We start from the raw sequence: 23,958 nt of genomic DNA on the forward strand, positions 1-23,958 counted from the left end.
TTGAATGTGTTATATTATCCTACATTCATTTCACATTTTCCACAAACTTCAAACTGGTTCCTTTCAAATGGTATCAAGAAAATGCATACTCTTGCGTCAGGTCCTGAGCTATAGGCAGTTAGATTTGGGTATGTCATTTTAGGCGAAGATTTAAAAAAAGATGCGGATCCTTATTAACTTTTAACAAGGCACACCTTTTAATTGAAATGCATTCCAGGTGACTACCTCATGAAGCTGATTGAGAGATATATTCATGATTTTTCTAGTTGCTTGTTCTGTTTATTGATTCAAGTGTTGTTTTGTATGTAAAATGTTCCTATTTGATTGTGAACATTTCTGAATAAAACAATTATAATTTCAAGCTAAGAATGAAGTATTTTGGTAGTCACGTTATTGAAAGACATACCTGTTTTTCCTTTGAGGGCATACTTGTATTCAAAGTAAAGTTTTCGCTGTCAAAGACATTACTCTCTACTACAAGCTACAGTGCATCTTGCTACATCAATGACTGGATGGATCCCATGCATCTCATAGGACATCCAGGAATGTACAATGTGCACATTTAAACAAAGATTTTTATAACTAACCCAAGATTGATCAGAGCATGTCATTTCCAATGGTCTACAAAATAAAGTCCACTCTGTTTGTTACATAATCTATTTTTGGAAACACAAAACTGTATGGAGATCAAATTTGCTGATAGTTGGCCTTAATCATCTCGCTCCATCTTCTCCCTCATCCGGTTACGGGGCTTCCTCTCATCACCATATTTGGTAGTGAGTGGAAACACCAACTGGATGCTTCGTACTTATACATCCGGTGACATATCTGGTTCATTGTGCCATCTGTGATTTAAATCTTCTTCTATGGCATTATGGCGAAAATTGAGTAACTTTAATGCACGTTTTAATCATGTGACCATGTTAAAATTCAATGTCAAAAAGCTGGACATTGTAGCATTTATTGCAATGGCATAAACTGCACCGCACAAATTGAAATCATGAGTGCAGCAGAATGCTTTTTGGGAGTCAGTGAGTTTACAGTTAGACATTGAAAGAAATCCTGTCAAAGAATGTTCCTCCCTCACAGGCCCCTGAGCCTGTGTAAGAATGTGACTGAAGGAGTGGGGTGGGTTTTAATATGTCTATTTTTGTATTTTGTATGCTGGTTTTTATACAAATAATATTTTTTCTGTCGTTTACCAACCGTACAGTAGGTGGCGGCATGCACCTCTAACCCCTTGTTTTATGACCGCCTTCATACCATAGATGAAGAAGATGAAATCATATGGCGGGAATCCGGATGTTTTGGTTTTGTAAAAATTCAGTACGCACAGCTTCTTGTTGTATGTTTTTTTTATCAAATAGTTTGCAACAATAACTTTAGATACCAAGGTAAAATGGTTGAGGGTCCAGGATGCACATTGAATGGAGAAAAGATCTGCTCGAAGGTCCAAAGAGGACAGAAGGTGAAAGAATTCAGGGGAAGCTTGACGACAAACACACAAGTAAGTTACTATTGTTAGCTAGTTACAGTAACGTTACCAGTTATATCTCTGCTGTTGTAGCTAGCCAACTTTAGGTGATTGTAACGAACGTTATTTTTTGCAGAGGAATGCCACCAATACGATCTCCTTCCAGATATTCATGGGCTGTCAATACACAGGAGTTGAGACCCTTGGAAAGGAACTCTTCATGTACTTTGGCCAAAGAGCTCTGAGGTAGCTAGCTGCTATTATGGGGGTGATGTAATTTTATTGTTAGGAATCAACTGATTCAATTCGGGTATTAAAAATGTCTAACATACCACCCATGTAAAATGCATTTCTGAACTGTTTACATTTGTCATTATCTCTCTTCTAATGGCAGAGTCCACTTTGGTATGGATGGCTCTATGCGAATCAACCCCACTGACATCAAAAGCAGAAAGGGATCACCCCCTGTGCTGGAGATCCACCTGACCAATGACACAGTCTCCTTCTTTGACTCTACTGTGGAAATCAGGTATGGGGGATAATTCACACTGGGCTGGAACAAAAGCCTGCACTTGCAGCAGGCATCAAGGTACTACCCTTCCACTCCTGGCATCAACCTATAGTTCCAATTCAGCCTTTGATTGTAATCATTCTAACATTAAATGGTGTTCTCTACACACACACACACACACGATTGCAGACGGGAGGGGAGGGGGGGCAAGTCACTATTATTTGAGTTACAAGCAGGTCTCAAGTCAAAAGATCAGTCTCAAATTGAGTCCCAAGTAGATCGGGTCAAATCCAAGTTGTGCATTCTAACAGCAACTTTAGTCACAAGTTTTCATGTCAAGAAAAAAAAATCTATGCATCTGTCTATGTATTGAGGCTACCAGAAAGAGTGTTGATTTATTTACAGGTCTAGGTGATCTAATGATGAGAGCACCATATCATGCAAAATATACAAGTAGATTGACCAAATATACATGGGCAATAGCCCAAAAGAAATAGCCTCTATATCAGGCTTAACCTCTCCTATCTGAATGTACACAGGTAGAGGGCAAGGTTAATATTCTTGATCAACACATTTTTGGGGGGCTGCATATTTATTATGGCAATCTTGTCCCGACAATTTGACGTTTGCACTGTACCCGATCCTATAACTGTACAGCAAATCAGCAATCTGTTCACTAGCTCGCCGATCTGTGTCGATTGACAGTTTGCTGGTCCAATCAAAGTGCAGTGTGTGCGGTTTACTAGCCAATTTGTTGTAGTTTTTTTTTTTGAAGGGCAACTGTGTTGCAACTCTCTGGCTGCATGTAGACTCTGTGCCTCAACCTGGCCAGATTAATTTGAAATTATCAACCTCAAGTCAAAGTCGAGTCCCGAGTCTTGAGGGTCCAAGTCAAGTTTCAAGTTATTTTATATCAAGTCGAGTCTCGAGTCAGACTTGAGTCCACAACTCTGTTGCAGACTGACGGAGGACTGTGAACAGAGAGTGAGAGCTATGGAGAGTCTGGATGTTTGCTCCTGTAAATTCAGCTTCTCCCACGCGGAGGAGACTGTGAGGAGGCAGAGCTGCAGGATGCTGTGTGACGTACTCCTAGACCAGGCCGTCCTACCAGGAGTGGGAAACATCATTAAGAACGAAGCCCTGTTTGACTCCGGTCTTCACCCTTCTGTTAAAGTGGGTAAAGCTGATACAACATAATTTTCGATACCTATACATAATGAGCAAGGTCCAGTCATGTTTTGGATTGCCTCTAGGCTATTTAGTATGCATTACAAACTACATGGAATCCATTCAGTAAGTGATGTTGGATGAGTTTATTCAGCACTGTGGTGACTGAGTAGTGTATTGCATTGCTATAATTTGCTAAATGGTTAAGATTAGCTAAAATGCTAATTAGAATGGAACCAAGTCAATGGCGTGGACACAATTTTCCAAATCTTTCAGGTCAATCAACTCACGGATACCCAGCTCCACCATCTTGTGAAAATGACACGAGATTTCACCCTCCTATTTTACAAGGTAGACTACAATTAGCAATGTAATGAAAGCAATATCCTATGTGCTAAATGACCTCTTAATTGAATAAAGATGCTTTACAGTAGTGTAAAGACCGTGTATTCATCAGCCATGTCCCTTTTGTTTCACTTCTGTTTCTTTCAGTGCCGTAAGACAGGCTCCCCTCTCAACAAACACTACAAGGTCTACAAACGGCCTCAGTGTGGTCAGTGCAATGGGGCCGTCACCGTCTGTCGCCTCGGGGACAACGGAAGGATGACGTACTTCTGCGACCGCTGCCAGACTGGGGACCCAAGTGAGGTTAACGTGAGGTAAAGTGACAGGATCTGAATTAAACTAGAAATGAGTTGGGATGAAAGCCTTGGACCCCGACACCTCCAAATTTTCCCACATGTGCTGGCATACAATTTAACATTGGTTCTGATCATTGGCCACCCGAGGTGGGCTCAAACGTTGCTTGAATCATGCTGCATGATAGCAGGTCAGCTGGAGAGAAATCCAAGATTCACAGGGGTAAACAGGTAAAAATGTTATTTTTATTTTTTTTTAAATGAAGCTTGCATATTTTTTTTTAAGCCATTATGCATCTTGTAGGTGAATTTTGCATATATAGTACAATCTGAATGTAAAAAGTACTGGTGGACAAGAATTCAATGTATTTGCGACTCACATTTAACTTGTCTTCCTTTATTCTTCCTCTTCTTTAGCAAGCTCCCAACCAGGAACACGTTAGTTGGCTGGGCTTACCAAGGCAGCATGGGGAGCAATGATCATGTGGCCAAGAGGGAGGAAGAGGAGTGGGCCTGTCAACTCTGCACTCTGATCAACCAGCCTATGAGCAAGGCCTGTGATGCCTGCCTGACCCCTAGGCCTGAGCGTGAGTAGTCAACTACTCTTATATGGACGAATGTGGTTGTGTCAAACCAATTCTAATCACATTTAGGTCTGGTTTTATGTGTGTGTGCAGGTTTCTTGACACAGAATGAGCCTCCTCCTGGACTAATAAAGCATTCTCAATGTTGAATCTCAATTTAGTTACCCTACCCTTCAGGCCAAAAATCCAGCTCTAAACTAACAGAATAGAATGTGAATCTAATTGATGTTGTTGAATAAAATAAACAGTTTTCCCACTGTCCTCGTCCCCTCCACAGTCCCCAAAGACAATGCCAGCCCCGAGAGTTCACCCTTCACCAGAGATCTGATCAAGTACCCCTGCAATGCCTTCTCCAAACCACAAGAGGGCCTGAAAGTCAACCGCAGGGCCGCATTCGGGAACACCACCCTGATGTTCACCGACCTCAGCCCAAAGGCGAGCCGCGTCAACTCTCCCCTTCCTCTATCCTCCACCAACAGTCAGTTAAATTCCACAGCAAGAGGTTTAAGTAAACACAATGTCTGCCAGGGAAAAATAAGTAGTCCAAATTATGCCTCTGGTGGCTGGCAGGACAAAAGCGGGGAGCTCTCCAAAGGGGAATCAACAATGGTCTCCTACAGTCAGCCGCACAAGAAAATGAGAATTGATCACAGTCCCTTTTCTGTCAGTAACAAACCTCAAAACGGAACCCACCATAATTTGAGGTGAGTGAATGGTGGTGCTTTCGTATTCATAAGTAAAATATTATAACAAGGTAGTTTGACTTTTGTGTGGGTAACTGGGATGGAAAAGCCTCCTGCTCTCTGTACTTTACAGAATAGTTGATTAGTGACCATACTGTACGTGTTGCTCCGCTCAGTGAGCCCAGAATGTAGGTCAGTGTGCTGAATAAAATGTTCACAGAAACTGTTGTATGCCAACTAATGCATGTGGAATGGTTTAAATTCAGATGTTATCAAGTGTAGCGATAATTAAACATACTCAATTTAAATTAACAGCTGATCCTTTGACAGTGAATGTTATACCATTTATCTAACAAGAATAATTTTCTCCACCTGTCAGTCCCCCTCAAAACAATGCACCAACTGGGACTACACAGACCCAGTCCCCTCCCAGCAACCCTTGCTGTGTATCCCATGGACGGCCCAGTGTGCTCCGATTGGTCACCAAGCAGGGGGACAACAAAGGACGACAGTTCTACACCTGCTCGCTCCCCAGGGAGACACAGTGCAAATTCTTTGAGGTAAGAATTATGGTGGAATTGGTCTACATGTCCATTAGCAAAAGTAGATATGTGTTTGTTCAAACATAAACAAGTACATCCTGATTTACAGGCATGGAAGACTATTAGACTGACCAGGAAAAACTGGTGCCTCAAAATGACTGTATTCTCTCTTATGTCCTTAGTGGGCTGATACACACTTTCCATTCTGTAACCATGCAAAACGCTGCCTGATGAGGACTGTACTCAAACTAGGACCAAACAACGGCCGCAACTTTTACGTATGCAGTTTTCCAAAGGGCAAGCAGTGTGATTTCTTCCAGTGGGCAGAAAATGGTCCTGGAATCTCCATCCTTCCTGGTTGCTGATGAGAGGAAAGGGGCAAGATACAAAGACAAGAACTGTTTTGAACATCACTGCTTTTTGTACTGCTATTGATCCATTTTAGTGTAAAATGTTTTAATTAATCAATGTATCACTTAAGTTCTTAAGCTTCACCCTTGTTATAATATTAAAATCCATCACTGTCATTTAATAAATAATTGATCGCTTTCAATATAAACCATGGCTATCACTTGAAATGTTATGAACTGCACAGCTTTTTGTATTATGAGTTTATTCATAAAATGTGAACTATTTCTGAAAACATTCAAACAGTTTAGATTAAAATCCATGGCTCATAAGGCAACAAGTATTGATTGTCATAATTGATAGTGGCACAAGGGTACACATTACCTCAAATGAACATTGAATGGTTTTAAAAACAGTCAACTGATTGTAAAAGTGGAGATTTGGTCTTTGAGTTGTACACCACAAAAGGAAATTTGGAGAAGCCAGGAACTTTGTTGCATGCAGCCCCTTAGAAGACAGAACAATGGGTCAGCATTACATTTATCATAGTATTTATTATGACCATTGTAACCATAACTGGGTTAATCTAGAGAACTCACCATAGTGGCCTGTTGTGTTGGCACAGATGACAGCCCCAAAGAACCCTGGGTAATGTATCTTGATCCTGGAGATGGATGTCTTACAAGCTGTGGATGGATCTGTTCCTGTCTTCATTAGCTCAACAGCCAGGTAACTGCATTTGTAAACAAATTAAACACATTTCATTAGTATCTGGTTTTGGCATCTAGCACGTTTAGCGATGATAAGCCGTTTGCTAATCCTTAAAATATTAAATGTCAGCTGTGACTAAAAAGTACACCCAAATGTAGACAAAGCAGAAATGTGAGTCTTATCTGGGGTGTAATTCAGTGATGTAAAACGTTCTGAGCGTTGCAGATAGAAATATAATGAATAGAGCTGACATGACACGAGCTGACACTTCTATGACGATCATATTTTGTCTACGCCATATGTTTCTATCTGAACGTTCTTTAACGTTACATCCTTCCGAACATCTCTGTGCTAGAAGCCTGGATGGATACCTAGGTAGGAAGCGCATCATGACATCTCCATCTCCCGTTGCTGCCGCACCCCCTGCGGTGCTGTCGGCATAGGACCCTGCTCCAGCGATGGGAGAGTCCCCTACACGCCTACAGGACAAATCAAGGAGATGTATAGGTATACTCATCGTCAATATTCATTATATACAGTACCAGTTAAGTTTGGACACACCTACTCATTCAAGGGTTTTTCTACATTGTGGACTGCCAAGAGTGTGCAAAGCTGTCACCAAGACAAAGGGTGGCTACTTTGAAGAATCTCAAATATAAAATATTTAGATTTTACGCTTTTTTGGTTACTACATGATTCCATATGTGTTATTTCATAGTTTTGATGTCTTCACTATTATTCTACAATGTATAAAATATTAAAATTAAAGAAAAATCCTTGAATGAGTTGTGTCCAAACTTTTTTTTTTTCTCTAAAAAAAAAAAAAAATCCACCGAGCTGAGAGGCTGCTTTTTTTTGTTGTGTGTGTGTCCAAACTTTTGACTAGTACTGTACCAGTGCCTTTGGAAAGTATTCAGACCCCTTGACTTTTTCCACATTTGTTATGTTACAGCCTTATTCTAAAATTGATTAAAAATATATGATCCTCAGCAATTTACACACAATACCCCATAATCACAAAGCGAAAACAGGTTAGACATTTTTGCAAATGTATTAAAAATAAATATCAAATAACTTATTTACATAAGTATTCAGACCCTTTGCTATGAGTCTTGAAGTTGAGCTCCGGTGCATCCTGTTTCCATTGATCATCCTTGAGATGTTTCTACAACTTGATTGGAGTCCACCTGTGGTAAATTCAAACGATTGGACATGATTTGGAAAGGCACACACCTGTCGATATAAGGTCCAACAGTTGACAGTTGACAACCAAACCATGTGGTCGAAGGAATTGTCCATAGCGTTCCGAGACAGGATTGTGTCGAGGCACAGGTCTCGGAAAGGGTGCGAAAACATTTCTGCAGCATTGAAGGTCCCCAAGAACACAGTGGCCTCCATGATTCTTAAATAAATGGAAGAACCAAGACTCTTCCTAGAGCTGGCCACCTGGTCAAACTAAGCAATCGGGGGAGAAGGCCTTGGTCAGGGAGGTGACCTAGAATGGGGTGGTCACTCTGACAGAGCTCTAGAGTTCTTCTGTGGAGATGGGAGAACCTTCCAGAAGGACAACCATCTCTGTAGCACTCCACCAATCAGGCCTTTATGGTAGTGGCCAGACGGAGGCCACTTTTCAGTAAAAGGCACATGACAAGCTGCTTGAAGTTTGCCTAAAGGCACCTAAAGACTCTCAGACCATGAGAAACAAGATTCTCTGGTCTGATGAAACCAAGAATGAACTATTTGGTCTAAATTCCAAGTGTCACGTCTGGAGGAAACCTGGCACCATCCCTACGGTGAAGCATGGTGGTGGCAGCAGCAACATTCTGTGGGTATGTTTTTCAGTCTGGGAGACTAGTTAGGATTGACACAAAGATGTACGGAGCAAAGTACAGAGCGATCCTTGATGAAAACCTGCTTCAGAGCGCTCAGGACCTCAGACTGGGTTGAAGGTTCACCTTCCAACAGGACAACGACCCTAAGCACACAGCCAAGACAACGCAGGAGTGGCTTCGGGACAAGTATCTGAATGTCCTTGAGTGGCCCAGCCAGAGCCCGGACATGAACCCGATTTGAACATCTCTGGAGAGACCTGAAAATAGCTGTGCATCAACACTCTCCATCCAACCTGACAGAGCTTGAGAGTATCTGCAGAGAAGAATGGGAGAAACTCCCCAAATACAGGTGTGCCAAGCTTGTAGCATCATACCCAAGAAGACGAGACTGTAATCGCTGCCAAAAGTGCTTCAACAAAGTATAGCTTAAAGGGTCTGAATACTTATGTAAATGTTATATTTAAGTTGTTTAATTTTTAATAAATTAGCAAACATTTCTAAAACCTGTTTTTGCTTTGTAACTATGGGGTATTGTGAGTAGATGAAGGAAAAAAACAATTTAATCAATTTTACAATAAGGCTGTAAACGTTACAAAAGTCAAGGGGTCTGAATACTTTCTGAAGGCACTTTAATTTTAAACAAGACATGCATACCCCGGGACCTTGTGGTTCGCTCCATTGGTTGATGTTCCTGCTGCAACTTGGCCATCTTTACCAATCACAATCATCCCTAATGTCAGGAAAAGGTACACAATATTAAATGTACAATTCTGATCTGAAGATCAAAGTTGACTATCGACCTCTACAAAACAATTCATTAATTTAATGAACTATACCAATAGTGTCATGTGCATGTATATCAATCTGTCGTTTTCTCTTTTGCCTCAGTGTGGCTCCAGGTTTGTATGGTCCACAGTATTGTGAAGGATCTGGGGAAACGTTCTGTTGATATTAAAGGGGAAAGATTAGTCAACATCAATTTGGGTTAAGACTGTTCTATCACAGCAGCCATAGACAAATAACACATTAGGTTGTTTGTGATTATATCCACAGTTCTGTAAAGGAATTGTTTTTATTACATTTTTTTTGTCATTTAGCAGATGCTCTTATCCAGAGCGACTTGCAGTAAAGCAAAGAGAAGGCTTCCAATTTAATGAAGATATTTTCTACTTCAACCAGCACACTACCTAAGCACCTTAATCTTTTGGCTATGGTTACCCAGCTCAATAGTAATTTAAGCAGCCGGTAGCCCAATATGCATAAGCATTGTATTGTCTACAGGGCTTTGGTTGTGCCAATGGTAACAGCATGTTGGGATAAACAATAGTCTCTTTCATACGTCCCCTAATGCATTATTCATAACATGGATGTCCATTTAATTCATTACTTTTTCAAACATTTTTTCAAACATGGTGATATCACCTTAAGACATCCAGTGGAACAGCCACTTTTTTCAGTACAGATTACTTTATAAATCAATATGATTACTCCGCTGTCCTGGCATGGTGATATCCTTACATTTTTTCAGTACAGTATAAATCAATATGATTATGGAAGCCTGCATGCATCTTCCATACAAGATAATGACAGACCAAAGCTATATTAGAAAACACACACCTTGCGATAATTGGGTTGGCAGTTGTCCTTCAACCACTGTGTGAAAATGCTGATAGATTTGTTGGTTGTGAGGTCTTCTGCAGTGAAGCCCATGTTCTCAGCAAAGACTGATGCTGTGTTGAACATGGTAGTGGGGTTAAAAATAACAATATAGGGTCAAAAGCAGCAAACAACAATACAATGTACTACTAACTGTATATGATGGAATGGTTAGCTGTAGGAGGCTACTGTTCGTTAAAAGATATGTGATGAGTTACATGCAAAAGGAGTCATGTTTTTGCTGTGTCTGTCCCCTTAGCAAAGCCTATTTTGAATCCTGCAATACCTGACTCGCCCACCAGTAGTGTGTGGTCGGTGCGTTCCATCACGGCTCTGGCCACCCCAATTGCATTCTTGATTCTGCGTAGGTCTCCTACAGCGCCCACCTCCATTGTATTACTGCATCCACACAAAACCAGGAAACCTTTAATGAAGAATATTAATAATATTTCCAAAAAATGCCATGTCCCACTCTAACTTAATTAAACATTGTATTGACTGAAATGGGATCAATTGGTTTTAGACAACCCTAAGCCCTACTCTACTGACTAGTTAGTGGGTATGACTTGCCCGTTCATGATCATGGCATCCAGGGTGGTCTCTCCTCTCTCATCTGGGCTCCCTCCAAACCCCACACTGCCATCACACTGGTCAGCCTCGCAGAGGGCACAGCCCTTCTCCACGGCATCCAGCATAGAGCCCCCAGCCTGCAGAGCACTCCACGCTTTAAGAGAGAGAGTCACAGACAGAGAGATGAGTGTTTGACTTAGTAAGAATATTGCAGTCTTGCTACATTCTAGGAATAAGTCTGCACATGAAAATATGCTTTATAAAAAATAAATGGATGTGCCTCCTGATTCACCAATTCAACATGAATGGGTCCCAAGAGCATCATTTGTACATAAAATAATATGTTGGTTCCCACGCAACACACAAAATATGTAGCAGAGGTAGAACCTAGAAGCACACAATATTTAACTTTTTCACAGTATTTAGACATGATTTTGGTCACATATTATCAGAGTGCCAGACGGTACAGTCCCAATCCTGCCAGATAACATGACCATCTCAAGGGATTGCCCATAAAAAAGGAATAGGCCTAGGCTGCCAAAGAACCATTTGGTCAATGATCCCCCCCAGTTGCCAAGGATTAGTATGCCAACTGGTGATATTTCGACAGCTTGGATTGTCCACATCAACTCAGAAAATAAAATCGAAATATTTTAGAGGGCCACGTTCATCTCTTGGGCTGGCAGGACAGATCTAGCTAGCTAACTTCATGAATGTCTTTCTTACAATGTATCATTTGATAAAGTTGTATCAAAATTGATAACTTATTTGCAACAATAAGAACAAAATGACAGAATGAAGTTACCTGCCGCTGTAGCATGCTCGAATTGCCATGTGTTTATAACAAGAGGCAATGTTGCGTGGCCAAATGGCAACAAAAACATCAATATAAAACACAGATGCATTTTGACAAAAGTTTTGCAAAATAAATAACGTTAGCTTTCAGTTTCAACTGCAATTTTTTCCCGGAACATGTTAATTGCAAGTGATTTTTTTAACGGTCCACAGTATTTCGAAAATATACGAGGCGTTTTGAAATTAGTTGGTTAAAAATAAACCTAGCTTTCATGAAGAATTTCATTAAGAATGAACATTAATTTTTCGACTTCCTTGTTTTGGCACATGACTAGTGGGCAGGCTTTTCATTAAAGGGCCAGTGTATCTTTTCAGTGCAATGCATATGTTGAAATACAGCTTCATGCTCTGCATTGCTTTTCTGCAATTGCATGGGACTTGATAAAGTGAACAATAAAAAATACCATGTTTGCTGCGCTCATTATGCCAACACTTATCTAAATTCAGATCACACATGTTAACTCATTCACAACTGTAGCCTAGCAATAAATCTGTGAAATAGAAATGGACTGACTCCATCCATTTAAAATAGGTTCACGATTAATGTTAGTTGCGGGAGATATTGGATTCAACGTTTTGCTAGAACTGAAAACAGTGGATTTAATTTGATCTTCTCATCTCAAACAAAAGAAGACAAAAGCACAGGCTACACAGGGAAAGTAACAAAACAATCAAGTCTAACCTTGAGAAGTGAACCTTAGTAGTGTGTCATCCTTTACATTATTCATTTGGAAAATGCAATTTTCACTGATATTTTATTCATTGGTTAGTCCTTAAACATGGCATGACATACCATGATTGTTACAAGGTGTCTGTTGGGGAACAATGAAGAGAGAAATATAGAGTATAACTTTTTCTGTGTTATTGATCAAAATGAAAGAGCAGAGGCTAAAAGGATTGCCCTTATAGGATATAACTTCGTCAATCACACATGCCCTTTGTGATGCAATTTTCACGATGTCCTCCACAGCTTTTCAATAAACAATGTCACTATAGTTGTGTAGAATAAGCATCACAGCTCAATCCTATGAATAAATGTTGCATGTCAGCATAAAAGACAGTGAGAAAGGACACCACGTGCACATACTGTATGAGTCTATAGTCTCATAAGAAGACATTAAATATTATGCATGCTTATAGCATGTGAAATCATTTGGGCTGTCGGTCAATTCAAGTGGGTGATTGATTTATTTTCCCTATTCGTTGATTACTAATACCAATGAATCCGATACAAGGAGTTAGTGATCCTTTCCTTTGTTGTGTGCTGTAGCCCGAGTAAGCGATAATTAGCCCTCTTGTCAGTCAACTGTTGACTTCTTATGTGACATACATTTTACTTGTGGGGTTTGAAGGGAGCTAATGATCTAATCGTTATTGAATGGTCATGTTAAAGGCATTGGTTAAACATTTATGGTTCAACTGATTCATCTTTTTTTATCAGTTGTTGACTGAACCATTAGTTGATTGGCCTGAATAATCCATTAATAGTGTATAGCTGTATGCACACTATAGCAGTTTATGGTTGAGACACTGAACTTGTCAAATTGAATTGCAAGGCCTAATAATGATGTGTTTTATTGCTCTGCCTTTACAGTGTTGGCTAATGCAAAAAAAAGTTGCGCAAATCACCAACTCATGAATTTGATATGGACCCTAAAAGCCACAAGTTATCGAGGTGGTGGTAGTGGTGTACCACTGCTTTTCATGTAACTTTTTTTTTTTTACAACTTCACATGTAAATACCTTTGCAGCAGGCACTTTGTAAAGGACCATGGGATCACAATGGAGGTGAGATAACAGGTGATAATAGCGCAAAAGAAAAATCATGATCGGGTTCAGCTCGTGTCATGAGAAACTTGAGAGCGAGATCATTTAACTGCACTTTTTTTCTTGAAAGGAACTTTGCAAATAGTTAATGTTTCTATTTAAAACATGTTAAATACTCCCAATTTGTCTCATGACCATAGGGACTAAGAAGAGTTCCATGATTAGCCACTCTTCAGATGATTAAATATAGCTCGGAATAAACTTTTTTTTTTAAGAAAAAACTCTAAGCAACAACAAAGTCAGTTGGTTCCATTTGGAGCAAAATCATTGAATGTGAAACAGATGGTAGAGAGATTTGTCAAGAGACCTGGCTTTGCAACACATGCGCAGTGAAGAGATTCATGGGTAGCGATTTTAAAGGTCCGATAAAAGACCAGCAGTGTTTCAAAGCAAGCAAATGGAGTAAGACGCCAGCTAGGTAAACAGCGATAGCAGCTGCCCGACCAGAAGAAGAAAAAAACGTTCTTTTAAACGGCTGGCATTGGAATAAGCGTGGAGCACAACAGATCTGCCTTCAATGGAATTAAAATGCAAATAAACAAAGCATTGATTATTGAAGTATTCCCACAAGAAATGATATTGCTATTTGGTGAAGGTGACGTGACGATAATAAGGATGGTAGGCACTTTTCCACATTTTTATCTGTCAAACAATGCCAATAAAATCCTAATTGCGGGGGTAATTACAAAAATGATTTATTCAGAGTTCAGTGGCCAACTTGGCAGTCTCTTTGTTGTATTTCTTTGCCGATTTGGATGAAGTACAGATAATAATTTCTTGTATTTCTGCAACTTACGAATGAAAAGTATTTTCTTCACACGTTTCAATGAAAACTAACATTTTATCTTTATTTCAGATATAGAATTGGAGAAAAAAGTTAGATGATTTTAAATCAATCCACTTAGATCTGTATAAACATTAAGTATATCTGTTTGTATCTTTGTCAACAATGTGTATTTGACACATTACCTAGCTTGAACGTTAATATTTACAATAAGTCAAATGTCCATTGCTGTATTACCAAAAGTTGGCCTAACTATCATTAAAAAAGTGAAGCACTTGTGAAGAGCAAACCAATAGCTTATTTATTCATTTTTATATCAATCTAGTTCAGTAATGCAATAGCCTCAGTGAAAAAAATGCACTAAAAACCTGATAGGTAAACTTAAATATGTATATTTAAAAAATGTATTCTAAAATGGCTCAACTGGAGCACCAAGATAATGCTAGCTAGACTCATACTTTGTCCGACACTTTTTTTAAAGAAATCCATGAGAAACATTTTCTATTATGAGTTGAATATCAAATTGTATTTTATTTGTAATATCAAAGAGTCATTATAAAATTTAATTTGGCACTGTTTTTGAAACAAACATTCACTCAAATATAAGCAAACAAAATGCACCCAAAGACAAAACATTTAGCTTGAAATGTTCCTTTAGGAAACTACAATAACATCAGTGGATTAGGTGCATTTCTGCTCAGTCAAGCACCCTTTTCAAGAAGCTTAGGAACCTTATGTATGGATATTTCCTCGTGCTTTTCATTGCGATTTGAATGTGTTAAATCCTTCCAATAGCCTTGCATTCGAGGCTACTCAAGCAGATCTCAATGTTTGCTTTTGGTTGAAGCATTTAAGAACTGAGACGGACTCAAAGGTTTGTTTCTGGACACAGGCTAGGACAGGCAACGCTTTGTCACATTTCAAACAAAAGGGTCCATCAATATTTATTATGCAAGGCATATCAACATTTCTCTTAGTCTTATGGTGTTTTTTAATCAGCCAAAATCTTTAAAAATATGTAAACGATATATACCTTTAAAAGTAATTTCACATCATGCAATAAGGAATGGAATGTAAAGAAGCAGATTACTCAAAAGGGGCATGAGCAAAACTGTTCAAAGCACTTAATTATCATTCTATTGTGGGCTTATGTATGTACCCCAAACTTATAGCGCTCACAATATCCATAGAGATTCAACATTTGCAATGACCTCTTTTTCAGCTCTGTCAGCAGTTGTATACAATCTAGTAATACATTCAGAGACTGGCTTAGAGGCAAGATATATATAACTTAAGGCTGTTAATGCTGTGTGTAATGTATTTTGTTGTGTACTCTCCAGTTACATTGACTGACTCTTGGAATGGCCTAGTGTGTTGTTTCTCAGAGGTTGCTGCTGTCACAACTGGTGAATGTGAACTGCTTAACATTGCAATTGATACAAGGCAGATGCCAAGGTGGACTAGAATGGTTCCTTGGAATCTGCCAGTGGAAGGACCAACATTTTGTGAAGTGAAAGGTAAATTCAGACTGTGCTGTCTTTTTCTTCTTCTGACTAGAACGTTAAGGTACTCAGAGCCAATATCAATCATGCATCAGTAGCTGATTGATCAATAATTATTACAGATTCAGAATGTATGCTATGAGAACAAGATGTGAAGTATGTTATTTTGGCTCAGACTAGAGTGTACAGTACATCCAACGCAATGTAATGACCTATAGATCCAGTGGATGGGGCTGAAGTGGAACCTCTCTATCATATTACCCTACATGATGAACAATGATTGTAAAATCCTTTGAATCAACAGCATTGATTGATCCACAGGAATTGCTGTTCTTGTTACTCACGTGCAATCAAAAAGATCAAGTAATTCATATTTTGTTTATTTTTGGAAATAGTGCTTGTGAATGAACATGAATGGAAAACATAATTCAATACTTTTGATGATATTTTGTACTTTAAACCAGGTTACTTCTTCTAAAGCTTTTCTCCCAAAATCTTCAGTGTACCAGATCAACATTTGGAAAAAGGTGCATCCCAAGACAAATTCAAAGCAGTTTGAATGCTATTTCAAGAAGAGGAAGAAGAGGAATGCCATTGGTAAGTATCACAAAACCTCAGATATTCCTCTTGAGATTTAAATTCCTCTTCACACACAAGAGAGCAGGAAGAGCCTCTATCCTAGCTTTGGCAACCGTATGAAGTATCTTCCTTTGCCTGTTCTTTTCTCTACTGCCTGTGCAGCTGTGATAAGACACTAGTTGTATCAGCGGAGAGGTCGCGGCGACTACCCGGGGTGTGGTGTTATGCTTTCGATGGAGTCACTGATGAACTGTTTACTCTAAATGGTAATGATGTGCTAGGGGGAGCACCAATCTTTACAGAAAGCTGTTAGGTGACTAGTGTCAACACAAAAGCCTCTGCCATGCCTGTGTCATGATCCCACTTTAATGAAACAATGAGATAGTAACCCCATGAGAGCAAATAGGTTTGTTTGTGATACTATTGGCATTAAGTGTTTTGAGTGTTACATTTCCTGTAGCTAGCACTAAGGTAGCAAGCAAACATTGTGGATCTAAACACGTTTCAGGTAACTGTCCCTATCCTATCTTCAACAGTCCACTGATCTGAAAGAGGTGAACGTGGTGGGAGGCCACTATTTTACATGTTGGAATTGCAGCCATACATTGTAACCATGCAAATGCACATAGCTGAGTGAGGTATGTGGGCTATGATCAGCTCAATCTAACAGTGATAGTCATTTCATATTCAGAAGATATTTCCTAGGAAGAATAAAGCAGTATCAATTGAAGTCTCCTTTTCTCTCCACTGCATTCTTATTTCTTTACCTGCTTTGAATTCCGTTGCAGCTCTTTAGACTTTGACAACACCAGACAAAATCCAATTGATCTTGTTTTCATTTGTACACAAAGAAGAAGTGTTCAAAAACATAAAAGGTGCAGTACCAAAATACGCAAAGGTACAACCAGGTGATATTACCGATGTAAATATTGACTCACACTATACCATTTAAACACCTATCCTAGATGTTATATACACAGACTCGGTCTATAAATTATAAACACCTTTCCTAGAGGTTATTTCCACATTATATAAAATGGCTTAGCAATGCCAGTCTGTATTAAATGTGTTTGTGTTGTAAGGTACACTTCAGGGAATCAATTCAGTCAATCAAATACCAAATTAATTAGATCTTGTTTTCTGATTACTGACCACATTACATTTTTCTTTGAGGTAAACATGCAGAATGATATTTGCAGTTAATTAAAATAAATTGTACGAACTAGATTAATTGCGTTTGAATTAGATGGTCAATCTGTACACCAAATTTCTCATTTCAATTGTTTAGTGGGCAATAGCTCCCAATCTGTATTGGACACCTCCTTTCACTCCTGGGTGGAGATGGAAACTTAACAACCGACAGCATACATTCATTTGTGTTCTAAAGATTTAAGAGCACCAAAACCAATTCAATTAAAGGGACATTTATTCCGGGGCAATAGAAAAGGTCCCAGAACCCCTGAGAGTATTGTAGAAAAAAGTCTTATTGACTTGGATTGAAATGAAGCTGTTGTGAGGAAATGGATTTGTTTGTCGAAAAGCGCTGCATGTGTCACTCCAAACAATGAGAGTAAAATAACCACTTTAATTCCTGTGTTCTGTCGTCATCAAAGTGATCAGCGTTTTGACTGGCACCTGTTGAGGAATCGATGTAATTGAATGCATTTTTGTTCCCCACCATCTGGTTCTCTGTTAAAAACACTGTGAGGACTGATTTAGAAAGCAGCAGCTATGCTAATGTTTCCCTGGTGTAAATGTAGATGTATTACAGTATTGAACGAAACACAATTGTTGTATACATCATTTCCTGTACATCGGAATACTGTGATATCCTGGGACAGCTGATATTGATCTCAATAAGGTATTTAAACACAGATGCTATATCTTTCGCAGTGAAACGGATGTTTTCTAGTACCTAAAACTATGTATCAACTAAGTACAATACTTTCCAGCATTATCTCCCAAAATGATCCAAAAACCAAGATCTCCAAGATTACAGGTTTGTTTTACATTTACCCCTGATCACACAGAGTACACAATATAGCGTATTACAGTAGGCCGTATGTATTAACAAAATGGAGTAAACATTAGATTTACTAGAGTTACAACAGGATGTTGTCGCACACATCCCAGGGATGCCATGAGATTTGGTTCAAATAGTGGAGTTAATTTCCCCCTGAGAGACTTCTTCTAAACATCTTTAATTAGGCTAAGAGAGCACTGCACAGTGTAATCAATCCTATCACCCCTGGAGGACTATAGTCTTCAATATGAGGATATGCTTTGAAAAGATGTGTGGCCTTGAAAATACCTTTTGTAAATTGCCCATTTAATTGTAAAATACTTAGAACCTACAGAAGCAGTAATGACTCAAAGCAACCTGGGTACCTATTTTACTATTAAGATCTCATTTACTCCTCATTCAGATGAATCTTACAAGAGTCTTTAAAACATAAAAATACAATTGATAAAACAATCACATTTTCACAAGTAAAATTACGTTCCAAACAGCAGACTTATTGACATGTAAAGTAAATAGAAAGTAAGTAGGAAACAAAATGTTACAAAATTATATATATTTTTTGGTTTGATGGATGCATACAACAGTCCTCATTAGTGGAGCTCTTTGAGAAAGGGTGATGAAGCCTTTGTTTAATGCCATGAGACCATTGGGATAGGTTTTAATTTATCTAGTACAGAGATTCTTCGCTCTGCCAAGAGCAGCAGGGGGTCTTTTGAAAGCAGGGCAGCATTTCAGCACGGCAAAGCTTTGGAAGTATTTCCCTAAAGTGGGTCTGGAATCAAAAGCCAGGGCTAATAGGCTACTCCTCGCGCGTTACAACCTTAGACAGGCAATGTGAACCAGACTGGTTCCAGAACATTCAATTATTCATTGGCTGCTTCTTGTTAGGTACATGTCCAGACATGATAGCAACACATGGAAGTGTGGACAGAGAAATATGTTTGCTTTGTCCAACCATCATTACATTTACATTTGAGTACTTTAGCTGACGCTTTTATCCAGAGCGACTTACAAGAGCCGTTAGGGTCAAGTGCCTTGCTCAAGAGTACACTGACAGATCTTTCACCTAGTTGGCTCGAACCAGCGACCTTTAGGTTACTGGGCCAACGCTCTTAACCGCTAGGCTACCTGCCACCGTGCAATGATCACTCTTACACGGTCCTCTTGATTGTCATAATTTGCATTGCTTTCGTCTTGGTGGAAACGGTGGCCAATTCACAACTGGGTGCTGTGAGATATTCCTTTCAACTGCTCGTTGAGCAACAAAGATGTTCTCTTCCTGTTCATATGCTCAAGGTGGCAAAGGTCCAGACAATATTAAACCAACACTCACGCAAAACATAAATAGCAGATCTACAGAGACACAGCATCATAATGATGCCCAAGTCTAAGGATGTGTTTTTAAAAGCTTATCTCTGTAAAGAATGAGATGGTATTGAAGTAGTTTTATGTAAAGTGTGTACCGACGAAACCGGGGGAAATGGCACCAATGTCGACATTTCCACTAATGGCAAATGTATCTTAGAAGCACGTCTCCAGAGATGCAAGACTAATTTACAAGTTGTGCATATAAACAAATGGTTAACTGAAAGAACAGTGACTGTGTCTTGGTAATTGTTAGTGTGAGGGATAAGTGAAGTTGTAATGAACATCGTCAGTACCTTATGTTAGATATGACAAGTGAACTCTTATTTACTGTAACAAGACAAGCAAGTGCGGTAAGTCAGGGGGCATCATTACCACTCTCCGGGCATTGTGCTCTTACTTCAGCTGAAATGTGCAGTCCATACAATAAAAACTTTATTATAATATTTTTTAAACATGTGATAATGGCAATTGCATGGATATAATGTCAAGCGAATGCTACACCTGCTCAAATTTCAACTTGAACAGTTTTCTATCCTCAGATTGTGCAGCATTGTTATGTTTGCAAATTTTAAAATAGCCACGGTATCGGTCATTGCTGCAGACAGACGCTGGTTGGCTTATGGGAAATTGATACAGGGATGGCCTTGGGTAAATTCTGGCAAATGCCAGACAGACTGGTCCATTTTCAGTTGAAAAGCTGGAGCGATAGCAGTGGCCCGTAAGGACCTATTTTAAGTTTCTGTAGTGCCGGTCAATCCTTAGCCCAGTGGACCAATCTAAATTGTTTTTTTGTTGTTATTGCAAAATTATAATTATTTGGCTTCGAGGAGAAAAACGGGACTGTGTGGGCCCCCCCCCCCCCCCCCCCCAAAAAATGGGCCAGTGTGTTAGAAATGCTCACGCTGATTCTGGTCCCAGGCCGTCCCTGAATTGATGCATCCATACACGGACCATGACATCAGATGCTGATTCGAGCCAAAAAGTGCTGAAATGTAAGCCTTGTTGTGTCCTTGTCAACAACTTGGGTAACAAGTGAATGGAAATTGTTTTTAACGGAATCAGGTAATCATTACTAAATGAATTTGCTCTGGGACCAAGGATATAAGTGGGATAAATATATATCTCTGAAATGAAAACAAATGTCACTTATGTAATGAAAGGCCGAATGCGTATTGATTTTTGAGGTTATGCTCTTTCGATGCCTTTCATCGGTGGCCTGTTAAAATGATGAGTTTTCAATTTGGCATCTGTTTATGGTGAGCTGTCAACAATTATTGTACATGCAACTATCAATAATGTTTTTGTTGTTGTCCTAGACATATGTAAATTACTTTATTGAGTGATTGAATAATTCTGAGAATGATTAACATTTACCATCCCTAGTAGGCTACTTTCTACTCAAATCACCACTACTACTACTACTACCACCATCATCATCATCATCAAAACCATTGCTAACTTTATCCTCATATCATCATTAAAACTACTAGCATCATCATCACCAAAACCATCGCTATCACCTTCGCCATCACCAGTATCGTCAGACATTAACACAATAATGATTAATTTCCCCCCGCTTAAAGACAATGTTCATTATTCCAATAACAGATGGACCCTGTTAACTGCACATGGCTGATGAGTGTTGAAGTGTCAGCTTCAGCTTGGGAAACAGCTGGGAGGACACGGCCTTGTGTTTTGGAGCTGGTCTGCACTCTTCAATTATTCAGCCCTCACAGCTGTCTCATAGCAGGCTGACTCAAGCTCTCTGGCCCCTTATAGCTCTCATAGCCTTCATTTCATACTAGTTTGAGTTGTACTTGCCAGGACGCATTGTAAATGGACTCCTCACAGCGCTGTAATTAATTAATTAATATCAATGCCTCAAGCGCTTGACCCCAGAAGCCGAAACATTAATATAGCCTAACGTTCTTCTTCTTCGAAAAAAGATAATAACCTCACTCCGTCTCCCTCCCAATGAAGTAATTTACTACCCACTGGGCACACTACGTCCTTTCAACGTGGATAATTGGGTAGTATTTGGTTGAGACGTTGATCAATCAGATTACAAGCTATATTCACCGACTCAAAAAGACATCCAAAAGTCAGTTGAATTTCCAATGTGTTATCACTATGCTTTCAACCATCTAAAAGCACAACCAAATTCCAATGGAAAAATAATGATTTTTGGTTAAGTTGTCGCCCAAAATGTCTATCACTGCGCTTTCAACCATTTAAAAGCCCAGCAAAGTTCAAATGGGAATACAATGTCAGATATTTTGTTTATTTACACAACTAATTGTGATATCACTGTTCATCTAATAGCACAACCACATGACCTGGGTTGCAGTTGAGATTACATTAAAAGTACATGGTGCAAGTGATCAATGCTGTTTGAGATTCTTCGCAGATTATTACAGCAATTGTGAAGATTTTCACAGACCTATGATGACCTATGCACGCTATCTTGAACATGCAGCATTTATATGATTTCATAAGAAGACATTTATAGTTACAGTGGATATGTTACTCATTTTAAGGTTGACTGTTACATTAGTTTGTAAGATAGCCATAATGAGGTCTAAGAACACAGGACTGGGGTTAACATATGGAATTGTTATAAGGTGATCATACCAAGGATCAGTTAGCTATTAATAATGTTGGATGAAATATTGAATTTGGACTTACTGCTATTAGCTCATACAAACGCTTTGAATAACAGTTTAATACATGGCAAACATAGTCAAATAATAAAAGTTTCTGTCCTACAGTGTCTTCGAAAAGTGTTTAGACCTCTGACTTTTACCACATTTTGTTACATTACAGCTTTATTCTACAATGGATTAAATAAAAAATATAAAATCCTCAGCAATCTACACACTATACCCCATAATGACAAAGCGGAAACAGGTTTGTTGAAATTTTAGCAAATGTATTCAAAACAGAAATACCTTATTTACATAATTATTCAGACCCTTTGATATGAGACTCGTTATTGAGCTCCAGTGCATCCTGTTTCATCCTTGAAATATTCCTACAACTTGATTGGAGTCCACCTTTGGTAAATTCCAATGATTGGACATGATTTGGAAAGGTCCACAATTGTCTATAAACGGTCCCACAGTTGACAGTGCATGTCACAGCAAAAACCAAGCCATGAGGTCCAAGGATTTTTTTTGTTCATGTACATATTCTTATTCATTCCTTTACACTTGTGTGTATAAAGTAGTTTTTGTGAAATTGTTAGGTTAGATTACTCGTTGGATATTACTGCATTGTCGGAACTAGAAGCACACGCATTTCGCTACACTCGCATTAACATCTGCTAACCATGTGTATGTGACAAATAAAATGTGATTTGATTTAGAGCTCCGAGGCAGGATTGTGTCGAGGCACAGATCTGGGGAAGGGTACTAAAAAATGGCTGCAGCATTGGAGGTCGCAAAGAATACAGTGCCCTCCATCATTCTTAAATGGAAAAAGTTTGGAACCACCAAGACTCTTCATAGAGCTGGCCACCCGGCCAAACTGAGAAATCATGGTTAGCAGATGTTATTGCGACTGTAGCGAAATGCTTGTGCTTCTAGTTCCAACAGTGGAGCAATATCTAACAAGTAATATCTAATATTTCCATAAGTATCTAATACACCCAAATATAAGTAAAGGAATGGAATGAGAATATATAAATATATTGATGAGCAATTTCAGAGCACATAGGCTAAGATACAATAGATAGTATAGAATACAGTATATACATATGAGATGATGCAGGATATGTAAACATGATTAAAGTGGCATTATTAATGTGACTAGTGTTCCATTTATTAAAGTGGCCAATGATTTCAAGTCTGTATGTAGGCAGCAGCCTCTCTGTGAAAACCTGCTCCAGAGCGCTCAGGACCTCAGACTGGGGCTAAGGTTCACCTTCCAACAGGACAACAACCCTAAGCACACAGCCAAGACAACGCAGGAGTGGCTTCGGGACAAGTCTTTGAATGTCCTTGAATGGCCCAGCCAGAGCCCGGACTTGAACCCGATCAAATATCTCTGGAGAGACCTGAAAATAGCTGTGCAGCAATGCATTCCATCAAACCTGACAGAGCTTGACAGGATCTGCAGAGAAGAATGGGAGAAACTCCTCAAATAGAGGTGTGTGTGTGTACCATTCAGAGGGTGAATGGGCAAGCCAAAATATTTAAGTGCCTTTGAACAGGGTATGGTAATAGGTTCCAGGCGCACCAGTTTGAGTGTGTCAAGAACTGCAACGCTGCTGTGGTTTTCACACTCAACAGTTTCCTGTGTGTATC

General features: G+C 39.2%; 2 protein-coding genes across 2 annotated transcripts; one reads left to right on the top strand and one right to left on the bottom strand.

Moving 5' to 3' along the window:
- The first annotated feature begins 1,265 nt into the window (after positions 1-1,265).
- On the top strand, positions 1,266-6,182 carry neil3 (nei-like DNA glycosylase 3). Its single transcript, XM_029662260.2, has 10 exons — positions 1,266-1,507; positions 1,611-1,720; positions 1,869-2,003; positions 2,945-3,158; positions 3,429-3,503; positions 3,645-3,811; positions 4,208-4,377; positions 4,652-5,078; positions 5,437-5,617; positions 5,782-6,182. The coding sequence occupies exons 1-10, from the start codon at positions 1,400-1,402 to the stop codon at positions 5,962-5,964; spliced, it is 1,770 nt and encodes a 589-aa protein (XP_029518120.1). The 5' UTR covers positions 1,266-1,399; the 3' UTR covers positions 5,965-6,182.
- A 13-nt stretch (positions 6,183-6,195) lies between these two features.
- aga (aspartylglucosaminidase) lies at positions 6,196-11,846 on the bottom strand. Its single transcript, XM_029662261.2, has 9 exons — positions 11,522-11,846; positions 10,717-10,870; positions 10,433-10,545; positions 10,108-10,220; positions 9,327-9,432; positions 9,145-9,220; positions 7,030-7,137; positions 6,547-6,680; positions 6,196-6,454 (listed from the first exon to the last, which is right to left on the bottom strand). Exons 1-9 carry the CDS (start codon positions 11,619-11,621, stop codon positions 6,354-6,356), a joined length of 1,005 nt encoding a protein of 334 aa, XP_029518121.1. The 5' UTR covers positions 11,622-11,846; the 3' UTR covers positions 6,196-6,353.
- Positions 11,847-23,958: the final 12,112 nt, after the last annotated feature.

The sequence above is a fragment of the Oncorhynchus nerka genome, linkage group LG6, assembly GCF_034236695.1.
Source record: "Oncorhynchus nerka isolate Pitt River linkage group LG6, Oner_Uvic_2.0, whole genome shotgun sequence".
In the NCBI taxonomy this organism is placed as follows: domain Eukaryota; kingdom Metazoa; phylum Chordata; class Actinopteri; order Salmoniformes; family Salmonidae; genus Oncorhynchus; species Oncorhynchus nerka.

Excerpts from the sequence above, each read along its gene's own strand:
- neil3 (XM_029662260.2), top strand. The coding sequence starts at position 1,400 with ATGGTTGAGGGTCCAGGATGCACATTGAATGGAGAAAAGATCTGCTCG. Across the intron at positions 4,378-4,651 it reads CCTGACCCCTAGGCCTGAGC|TCCCCAAAGACAATGCCAGC; the intron begins GTGAGTAGTCAA and ends TCCCCTCCACAG. Across the intron at positions 5,079-5,436 it reads GGAACCCACCATAATTTGAG|TCCCCCTCAAAACAATGCAC; the intron begins GTGAGTGAATGG and ends TCCACCTGTCAG.
- aga (XM_029662261.2), bottom strand. The coding sequence starts at position 11,621 with ATGCATCTGTGTTTTATATTGATGTTTTTGTTGCCATTTGGCCACGCA. Across the intron at positions 9,221-9,326 it reads ACATGCACATGACACTATTG|GGATGATTGTGATTGGTAAA; the intron begins GTATAGTTCATT and ends TCCTGACATTAG. Across the intron at positions 6,681-7,029 it reads ATGATGCGCTTCCTACCTAG|TTACCTGGCTGTTGAGCTAA; the intron begins GTATCCATCCAG and ends TTACAAATGCAG.